Source organism: Sesamum indicum, linkage group LG8 (genome assembly GCF_026168435.1).
Source record: "Sesamum indicum cultivar Baizhima isolate 11 linkage group LG8, ASM2616843v1, whole genome shotgun sequence".
Classification (NCBI taxonomy): Eukaryota; Viridiplantae; Streptophyta; class Magnoliopsida; order Lamiales; family Pedaliaceae; genus Sesamum; species Sesamum indicum.
Window position 1 is genome coordinate 1,555,167 of NC_142664.1, and position 10,284 is coordinate 1,565,450.

Below are 10,284 nucleotides of genomic sequence, written 5' to 3' on the forward strand. Positions count from 1 at the left end.
GAGGTGACTCTGACATGATGCAAAGGATCAACAGGTGCGACTGTTCACCTTCTTCAAAGAACAATAAATGGCACTTTGAAGAAGTGGGGGAGTAATGATGGGGAGGACCCCAATTTTAATATGAAATACCAAAAATACCCTTAATGAAGGGTATTTTCATCATCTCAGAGGCGGGTCCACGCATCAAGGATAACGGGTTGGATACTCCATTGTCTGGACCCTTTTATTTACGGAAGACCCCGGCACAGGGAAAACTGTCCGATCAAGGATGCTCATACGTCATATGTCGACACGTGGCCCAAACAACAGTAACCACATGAGCCTTATAAATACCTGATGCACTGCTTCAAGAGGTAACTGTGTTCTTATTATTTTCTACCTATATTCTCTAAATTGCACAGTTTTACCTCGAACACCACTAACTTGAACGTCGAAGGATCATTGTCGGGGACAAATCCGACGAGCTTCGCGTTCTTATTTTGTTCTCAGGACCCCATCACTCGATCTTGGGAGAATAAGCATCTAGGTTCGAGATCACTACTCGAGGTCGCTAAATTCAAGCAAGATCACAATCCATTCCCCTATGAATACTTGGAAGGTTTACCTTAATCTCCAACACCTCCCCTACATCATTATTCGATCACTACTAGGTACCAAGCTGAATAACAACAAGAAGCTTGGAACGTTCGTACAATTCGGTGACCATAGGCCCATGTGGAAATCTATGTATGATTAGAACGCCTTAGGGGTTTCATGGATCTTACCACAGCCAAATGTGGTCTCCTAACTCAATGTGAAACTCAACAGTTGATCCGTCACCTCTCTAAGTTTCATCATTCTCTTCCATCTGCATCAACCCACATTTATTGAAACAATCCACAAGGATATCCTGTGTAGCCTATATTGTAGTATCCACTCACCCACACAGAACTACTGTCTATCGTGAGAATCGCCGAATGATGCCTACAAGTCATAGCCTTGTGCTGAATCCCCAATCCACCCGCTGCTTTTGGTAAGCAAACTTGCGACCAAGCAACTTTGGCAGCATAATGGGAGGATGTGAAAATGCAAGGTTTTGGCTTCAAGCTTCTACATTTCCTACTTTGTTCTATTGAAGAAGAAGGAAGAATCGTCTGGTTTATTTCCAATAAAGGTGCATTTATTCAACTACGGTTCTTTGTTTGTTTAAGTGAAAATGCGACTTTATTAGTTATTTAAGGTGCGAGTTTCTTAAGTCGTGGCCCCACTTCTTTTAGGTGTGTTAGTTTAGTTAGTTAAAGGGAGTTAATCTGTTAATGGTTGTTAACTCCTTCGTCTTAAAAGAGCAGACCTTTCACCTATTTTCTATTTGTACTCAGTATGCTGTTTTCTTTTCCTTCTTGGAGTTAAATGCTATTGAAACAAAATATTACACAATTATGGCGTGTTGTTTCTTATTTCTCATAACTTCTTGTCTTTTTACATGGTATCAGAGCCATCATTGATGGTCTCTAATTCTTCCTTCTTTAAATTTCTTGCCTCAATTTTCTCATAACCTTCAAGAAACGACTATGGCAGAAGATCCAGAAGTTCTGAAGCTACATCCAAGTGATAATCCAGGCTTGAGCCTGGTGTCTACTCCTTTAGACGGCTCCAACTTCGTTTCTTGGAGTAGATCAATAAAGATAGCTTAGGAGCCAAATAAGGCTGAGTTTCATCAATGGAGAAGGAACCAACTTGATTGTCACGTTGTTCGTGATGCGTATAAGGATGGATTTATCACCCCTGTCTTAGTTCGGAGTCTTACTCAGATTGCCGATGTATTCACAAAATCTGTTTCCCTCAAGCTTTTCAGTTCGTTTGTCTCCAAGTTGGGCCTCGTGTACTTTGCCCCCGGTCCCACTTGTGGGGGGGCTGTTGGAACTCAAGCTTCCACTTCCAGATCCTCTTCACTTGCCATGAATTTTCAATACAATAGAGTTGAAGATCAAGCTGCTACATATGCTGGTGTTGCTGTTGATCTCTTGGACAACAGATAGAAGAGAAGTCGCATTTTGCCTTAGTCATTCACATTTTTGTTTTGTGTTTTAGCTTCATTGTACAGTCAGCAGTTAGGTCATTTATTCACTATGCTATTGGTCCACGTAAGCTGATTAGTTGGTTGCAGATTAGTTAGACGGTTTGGAGGTAATTCTGTTTATTTAAACAGAGTTCTTCTTCTTCATTTTGCCAAAAACAGAACACTTGAACAGAAATTGAATTCGGGCCTTTGATTGGCGATTTCTCTGAACAAGATTGGAAATTTACTGCTTCTTCGAATTGTGACTTCTACAAAGTTGTCCTTCAGGAAACCCAACAACTTACTGCAGATCATCAGCAGCAAGATGAGCAGCAGACTTGGCAACAATAATGTTACTCTTAGCTTGGTCAGCCTGCAATCCAGAGCTACAGGAAAACACCTGGAATGCAGTTTTCAACATTGGTTCTCATATTTGAGCATTTGTAAACTTGGTAAATTAATAGCTCGTTATATTAAAAATGCATTTTTTAGGAAATTACAAGGACTAACCTGTAATATTAGAAATGTTAAAAAAATATCTTGTGAAAAATAAAATATCAATTGTACCCCTATAATATAAAAAAATATGGAATTTTCACTAGTTCAAAGTAATTAGTGACGACATTCAAGTTGTCATGAAAATCTAAGGGCTAATGTGACATGGGCATTTTATTATCACTATAAGGAATTAGTGACATAAATATTGTGACAACATTGTGACAAAAAAATATTATCATTAAATGCTATTAGTGATAAAGTCTTAATTTTTTGTTACAATAAATGTTGTCACTCAAAAAACTAATTTCTTGTAGTGAAAATTCCTTTTGTTTGTTGTTTGTTAATGCAGCTTTTTAGAAAAATTATTTTAGTTCTTGGTATTTAAATTTCATTTCGAAATTCTCATATATATACATATATATATATGTGCCTAAAACAAAATCTATATTCAAAATTTGGAACAAGATCTTTTAAGGATCTCTTACCTATTAGAAATAAAAGAAAACATTGAGATATCCAACCTTCCTATATCATCTAGCAAGTCCCCAAACCGTTGTTTTATTAATTAAGATTACAGGGCGCCGTATGTGGATAATCTTGAGCTAAAGGTACTAGAAATAGCTAGTAAATCAATTATAAGGATCCCAACGGCCACATGTTAAGCAAAGGTTTATGGTTGCCACCCCTTCTTTCTTTTCTTTTCTTTTTTTTTTCTTTCCACAAGAATAAAATCATTAATCACGTGTATCCGGTGAATTATATAGAGCAGTATAATTAGCGACATTTTAACTGGTTCTGGTTGCATGATATAGCAGTATGTCAAAATTAGCAGACCAGTTGTTGGGATTGGATGTGGAGATCGCCCACATGTTCCGTGATTTCCGGTTGTTTCATTCAAGAAAGAGAATTCAGACCACTCTTCAACCTCAAAGGAATCAAAGCCTTCTCATCTTCCAAAATTATAGGAAGCAGTTTTGATCATGTCCCTTTGCTTATTTTATCTCTTGTCTTCTTATTTCTTTTGGGCCTCAGCCTCGCAAACGTCTACTTACCTCCTCCTTTGCACTTTCCTACTTTCTGTAAATAACTTGTCTTTTTCTGTATATATAATAATAAACAAAGAAAAGCTACGTCTTAATTAGTATTATTGTCTTTCTGCAATCTCATTAATTAGTTGTGTGATATTTGGAGGAAGATCAAAGCTTGTTTTCTTTTTATCTTAGGATTTGTTACCTATAATTTCTGGGTCCGATATCCAGGAAGACCCCCACGTCTTTTTATGGGATTTTGGGTGTTAGTGATCCATTTTCAAGCTCTAACCCTCTTTCTTGGAAGGAGAAGCCGTCAATTTCTTCTCATTCATCAACTTGTATTCTATCCTTGATCACCTGTCTCTTTATAGAACATTGTATAATAAGTAGAAGCAGAAGAAGAAGAAGAAGAAGAAAGAAGAAAAAATGATGTATGGAAGCATTGGGAGCCCGAGCAAGAGAGGGCTGGCATTAGGATATGATGCCCAGATATGTATATTGAGGCCAAGCATGCATGCAAGAAGGGCAAATATGACAGTGAGATTCCAGGATTTGTATGGTTTCATAGTGGAAGGAAATGTGGACGATGTCAAAGTGTTGAATGAGGTGAGAGAGAGGATGAGGCAACAGGGGAGGGTGTGGTGGGCTTTGGAGGCCAACAAAGGTGCCAATTGGTATTTGAAGATTCGTTTCTCATCCACCCTTCAGTCTTCCCTCAAAATCTCTGCATTGGTGGATGCCATCACTCTCAAGAGGCTCATCAAGAAAGGCATCCCTCTTCATTTGAGGCCCAAGGTGTGGTTTTCTTTATCTGGAGCAGCCAAGAAGAAATCCACCGTCCCCGACAGCTATTACAATGATTTGATCAGTGCTGTGGAGGACAAGGTCACCTCTGCAACCAGGCAGATTGATCATGTATGTTTGTTTTCTCCTCTCTTAATTTCTTTTGCCCTTCAACTGAAGCATTACTTTCCACGGAGTCAACAGTTGCTTCTAGTTTGATATTGCTGATGCTTGTAGCTTGATATTGTTGATTTGCCTTTATTTCCTGTGGTCGTTTCAGTTTCCAATCATTCAGTTAAAGGCTATGAAGTTTCCTGTCTGTGATGGTCAGTACTTCAACTGAAATGGTGACAATTGGGAATGTCTAAGCCTCTACTTCAGCTTCTTGAAAACTTTCTCTGAAATAGACTTGTTTCCATGACATGTTGTGGGAGAATTAAGATCGCATATTGTCAAGACTTGAGGAAAATGGACTAGATGTTAGTTGTTATTAAGAAATAACCTGGCCTTGGACCTGAAATTTATAATTCAGAATCTTGATGTGAACAAAGTTGCAGTAAGGAATGAGGAACATGTTGGGGAGGGGGAGGGGGACTGGATAAGAAAGATTTTGCCCAATACTTGGTTTCATTTTCCTTATCAATGTTCCTAAAGTTTGATGTGAAAATGCATTACCTCATCGTAAGAATCATGAATTGTCTCATCCAAGTGCTAAGTTTATGAAATAAGTTCATTTGATCTAGTTATACAAGGTTCCCAGACAATTTCTCATTAAACCTTTTCTTCTGTCACTGTCTCTGATATAATAACTCGTATATGTCCTGATAAACAAAGCAGAAGGCCCTACAGTTTGTTCCGTCTGCTCATTCCCATGACCTGTTCATTTATGGTTCACAGGCCAAGTAATTAACACTTGTGGGTATGTTTGCCAGAAAGGAAGCCATAACACCCTTCATTCTTTGGCCTAAAGAAAATTCTCCTCATACTGAATGATCAAATAGAAAATTGAGCGAGTTATTTCAGATGATGCTCTGAGCTATACCTTCTTTTCTAAAATGTGCACAACGAAATTGTTTATGTCCAGTTTCACTCATTTCTAGTAAACATTTTTCTGATTTGAATTCTTGTTAGGCTCCAAGTGTAAATAGCTTTTCCGTTTTTGAGACATTAAGTTAGGCTGGAAATAAGTAGAATTTACACCTCCAAGGCATCACGAAACCATGACTGTCGATTTTGAGAAATAGTCAGATTGTACATAAGTAGATAATTTATTAGAAAATTGTTGACATGGTTAGGACATGAAAAATGTAATAAACTTAACTCCAATAAAGAAACATTTCTATGCTTAGCTGAGCTAAGAAATATAATTCTTGTAACTGAGCCCAGGCCAGAAGTGGTTTGGATAAGAACTTTCAAGTTTGACATGACGGGGTTCAAAAACTTTATTGATTGATTGTAAGAGTAAGAATTTCGGTACGTTGGTAACGTGCGTAACTGAATCTTAGCACCTATACAGAGTAGTGATTGAAAGAAGTGATAATATACATAGAAAGTGTGTTATAATGGTTATATTTTCTAACGACCGTTGATGCAGGACCTCCCTCGAACTTTCCCTGGCCACCCATGGTTGGACACTGCGGAGGGACATGCTGCTTTAAGGCGTGTACTTGTTGGGTATTCTTTTAGAGATTCTGATGTTGGTTATTGTCAGGTATTTTCTCTTCTTCGTTATCCTGGATTCGCTGGTTCAATCAAGCTCCCGTAAATGAACTTTTGTGCAGGGTTTAAATTATGTTGCAGCATTGCTGTTGCTTGTCATGAAAACCGAGGAAGATGCTTTCTGGATGCTTGCTGTGCTCTTAGAAGATGTGTTAGTTAATGATTGTTACACGAATAACTTGTCTGGATGCCACGTTGATCAGAGAGTATTCAAAGATCTGCTAACCAAAAAGTGTTGGAGGTTGCCTCTTAATATTCTTTCATCTGATAATGGTAGCTCATAAAGTTTTCATTTGTGACTTGTTGGATTGAATTGATGAAAAAGAATGAATCCTTCAGGATAGCTGCTCATTTGGACGCTTTGGAGTTTGATGTTTCTCTTGTATGCACGGAGTGGTTTCTGTGCCTCTTCTCCAAGAGTTTGCCTTCGGAGGTTAAAACACCTATACTCTCTCTCACACTAATGCTTGAACAGCCTCATCACTAACAATTTCCGGTTTGTTATATCATTCAGACGACCCTGCGCGTGTGGGACATTCTTTTCTGCGAAGGGGCAAATGTTCTGTTTAATGTAGCATTAGCAATATTTAAGGTAAATGGAGGTTGCTATATATGTTGTTTCATAGCTGAATAGAAATGGTAGACTTAAATCTTTGGATGAATGCAGATGAATGAAGAAAAACTGCTATTGACACATCACGTTGGTGACGTAATTAATGTTATACAGAGAAGTACACATCACCTCTTTGATCCCGATGAACTATTGACGGTAACTACCACGACCTTTCCTGTTGGTATTGAGAGACTAAAACATCTATTTCTGTGGTGGTTGCTAAGTCAGTTTAGAGTTGTTTCTTCATGCATCACCTTTATTTACCCAAACTTTTCATGAAAACATCTTTGCAGGTAGCCTTTAACAAGATAGGGAACATGACAACCACCACTATATTGAAGCAAAGGAAAAAGCAGGCACCCGCGGTGATGGCCGAGCTCCACCAGAGGTTAAAACGACTAAGTTCCGGGGCAGGTACTGATGAGAAATAATTCACTTTTGTGGAAAAACATAAGATATATATATATATATACATATATACGTATATAGGAAAATATAGACATCTTCTAGATGTGCAACATTATCATTTTCATAGCTCGACAAGAACAAAATAGATTGTTGGATTCAAGTAGTATAGATGTATATGTAAATTTAAAGTTGTGGAGATGCATCTTTACTTGGGCGACAATTGAATCCCAGCAATTCACCACTTGTATTATTCCAGAAATGAGAATGAAAGTTCAATTGCTCTTTCAGTTAAAATTGTCTTTCACAAGAAATTCGCGTTCAGCCTTCGACTTAACCCCACCAGGGGTGTTTAATGTATATCATAGAAGCAGAGCATATACAAGCAGAATGAAGCATTTTCGTGTACAGGCACAACATTTACAATACTCACAACCAGGTATGGATCACTTAGCATGCATACCCGACGCCACTGTAATTGCAAACGCTTGCAGCGTTCTTAGAAGAAGATGATGATGATGATGATGATATACTGATATTGATGGGGGTAAATGGTGAATACAACAAAAACAATCAATCAAGAGAATACAACGAAACCTTCATCAGCACATATCATGTTTTATTACATCCTCTTGTAAAGCATCGGAGCATAATCATATACATCGCAAGCCTTTCAAACAGGGTGGAATAGGAGATACTACTGATGCAAGGAAATTGAGGGCAAAGAATAGCGCTATTGAGTAATTAATAAAGAAAATGAAGTGGATGTGATGATGATGATGATAAATTTAAATTAAGTAATAGTACTGCTCTCAACAAACTGCTGCCTTTTGCGCTCACCAGAACAATGTATAGTAGCTACCGATGATCAACGACATGATCAAATGGCTCAACTTGAAGAGAATCCTGTGAGACGACGAAGGTGCAGAAGTTGGGGATGAGGAATCACTGCTTTTTCCTCTATCATCTGGACTATCGGCTGCAGGCGCGATCTCTGGAGCAGGAGATGGAGCTGGAGTTGGTGGTATGTCAGTCCCAAAGATGACCTCAGGCAGCAGAACTTTATCGGTCTCATAGATTGCAACAGGATCAGTGGCGTGAACTGCACTGATGACTTTGGTCTTGGTCCATCCGGAATCCAAGCGCACTGTCCCAGAATTGTCCGTAAAATTCAATACATAAGAGCCACCAGCAAAGGTTTGAATGGGGTTTTGCTGGCTGAGATTCCTGAAATCCGCCAGAGCATAGTAATGTGGCAACGCATGGAAAAGGCATAGAGACTTGATCTGGTCCTGCGTGAGATTGGAGAGAGACGGCTTCTTGAGCGAAGAAAAGGCTTCGTCTTTGGGCACGAAGATGGTGATTCCTTCATCGGTGTTGTTGGCTTGGTTTTGGAAAGTCTCAATGACTTTGGTGGACTGAAGATAGTTGAGGAAAGTGCGGAATGGGCCAGCCACAGAGAGCAAGTCAGTGAGGTTGACATAGTCCGGCGCCGGTGCCGGTGCTGGTGTTGGACTTGAGATTTGTGCGTTCGCTGATGCGAAAAACAGGAGGACCAGTGCACCACAAGCCATCAAATTCATTGTTGTGAGTTCCATCACAATTCTGCTTTTCATCACCAATTACTGATTCTGTCGGGCCACTTCTTCTGTAATCTACCAGGGAAAACAGTTGAAATGATGCTTCTATTAGATCTGATATATATATATATATAGAGAGAGAGAGAGAGAGATGGAAAAATACATCGTGTGCCAAGTTAATTCGAAAACAAAGATCCGTTTAAAATCAAATCAAGCTAGACATTATGCTCTGAAATTAAACCATGTACGAAAGTTCCCCCAAATCAAGAGAGGTAAAGTAGCAGATCTTGACAAGCTGAGCATCAATTCACCAGAAAACCAATTGTGATAGCGACTAATGACGAAGAACAAGTAGCATTCTAATAGCCATAAAAACATGCATGTGATCAATTTCCTCAAAAAAAAAGAAAACAATTTTAAATAAAAAGTCAGATCTACAAAAACACGTTACTCTCACCTCATACTTGAGTACAATTAGAATGCAGATCTACAGAAATGAACTCCTCAAACAAAGACGAAGCAAATCAGTTTGACATCACACCACAATGCTGATCACAATTCAAAATCTGCGGAAGAATGAAGGGAAATAGCAGGGTCTATCCACATACAAAAACTCACCTGGCCCGGAGAGAACACTGCAAATTCAGCTGTTGGCGCCGTAGATTTCACAAGTAGCTACACCTCACTCCTCACTCCTATATATATATATATATATATATATACGTAGGAAAAGCAGAAAAGAGGAGTAGTAAATGAAGGGAGATGAGATGAGATGGTGGTGTAAGTGTGAAAAACAACAACAGCAACAACAACAGGACGTTATTATAAGAAAAGACAGCTGGACAAAGAGATTTGCTTTGAGTTTTCACCACCACCACTGTCAAAATTTTCGAGTAGAGACAGACAAAGCATAAGGGACAAACAATCGAATTCCAAATTTCAAGAAAACAGTAGTTTGTGTGTTTGATTTTGATTTTGATGGTAATTGTAAGGTAGGCTTTCTGTGTCAATTCTCAACCTACTTTCCTTTACTACTTTTATTAGTAGTGTATGTTTGTTTTGACTCTCTCAGACTTGCACTCTAATCAAAGCTTCTTTCCTTTTATTATTATTTACATAGTTAATTTCTTACTCTTCCTATTTCTTTCAAGTTTCTCTCACTCTCCCATTGTTTTTCGGGTAAATTACAACTACTTCTCTTAATATTTTTTATATAATTATAAATATTTTTATCTGTTCAAAAATAACTACCAGTTCATAGATGGTTATGTGAAAATTATCATTTTATCCTTATTGATTTTTTAATATATATTGATACGTATCAGATTTTTTGCAGCACCACATGGTCAAAAGATCTTTAAGGAGAATCTTAAGATCAATGGGGACTAACTCTGCAGAACAAATAATATTTCGATGCTGAACTTAGTAGTAGTTTATGAAAGAAATAAAGAGAAAATAATGGTAAAATAAAGTAATGTATTTTCGTATAGAGTACAAAATATAAGCTTAAAATACCCTAAAAATCGAGAAACAACTGAGAGAATAAGTGAGAGTTTGAGAGTCAAGAATGAAGTTGCCAAATGACTGCACCAAGCTTCTATAGGCGTGTACAGAGCA

At 38.2% G+C, this 10,284-nt stretch overlaps 2 protein-coding genes across 5 annotated transcripts; one reads left to right on the top strand and one right to left on the bottom strand.

The window, feature by feature from the left end:
• The first annotated feature begins 3,127 nt into the window (after positions 1-3,127).
• On the top strand, positions 3,128-7,631 carry LOC105167388 (uncharacterized). The gene is made up of 7 exons (XM_011087082.3): positions 3,128-4,482; positions 5,945-6,061; positions 6,132-6,310; positions 6,409-6,502; positions 6,584-6,661; positions 6,737-6,838; positions 6,976-7,631. Exons 1-7 carry the CDS (start codon positions 3,994-3,996, stop codon positions 7,111-7,113), a joined length of 1,197 nt encoding a protein of 398 aa, XP_011085384.1. The 5' UTR covers positions 3,128-3,993; the 3' UTR covers positions 7,114-7,631.
• Positions 7,632-7,664: 33 nt separating this feature from the next.
• Positions 7,665-9,566, bottom strand: FLA7 (FASCICLIN-like arabinoogalactan 7). 4 transcript variants are annotated; one of them, XM_011087080.3, is made up of 2 exons: positions 9,286-9,566; positions 7,665-8,735 (listed from the first exon to the last, which is right to left on the bottom strand). In XM_011087080.3, exon 2 carries the CDS (start codon positions 8,701-8,703, stop codon positions 7,924-7,926), a length of 780 nt encoding a protein of 259 aa, XP_011085382.1. In that variant the 5' UTR covers positions 8,704-8,735; positions 9,286-9,566; the 3' UTR covers positions 7,665-7,923. The 4 variants fall into 4 exon arrangements, with proteins under 4 accessions (XP_011085382.1, XP_011085381.1, XP_011085380.1 ...); XM_011087079.3 differs by having other exon boundaries at positions 7,665-8,742; positions 9,276-9,565; XM_011087078.3 differs by having other exon boundaries at positions 7,665-8,742; positions 9,286-9,559.
• Positions 9,567-10,284: the final 718 nt, after the last annotated feature.

What these genes read in the sequence shown, in the direction of transcription:
- LOC105167388 (XM_011087082.3), top strand. Translation starts at nt 3,994, where the DNA reads ATGATGTATGGAAGCATTGGGAGCCCGAGCAAGAGAGGGCTGGCATTA. An exon ending in CTGATGTTGGTTATTGTCAG is followed by an intron (nt 6,062 to 6,131) that starts GTATTTTCTCTT and finishes ACTTTTGTGCAG; the next exon opens with GGTTTAAATTATGTTGCAGC. An exon ending in CTAACCAAAAAGTGTTGGAG is followed by an intron (nt 6,311 to 6,408) that starts GTTGCCTCTTAA and finishes TGAATCCTTCAG; the next exon opens with GATAGCTGCTCATTTGGACG.
- FLA7 (XM_011087080.3), bottom strand. Translation starts at nt 8,703, where the DNA reads ATGAAAAGCAGAATTGTGATGGAACTCACAACAATGAATTTGATGGCT.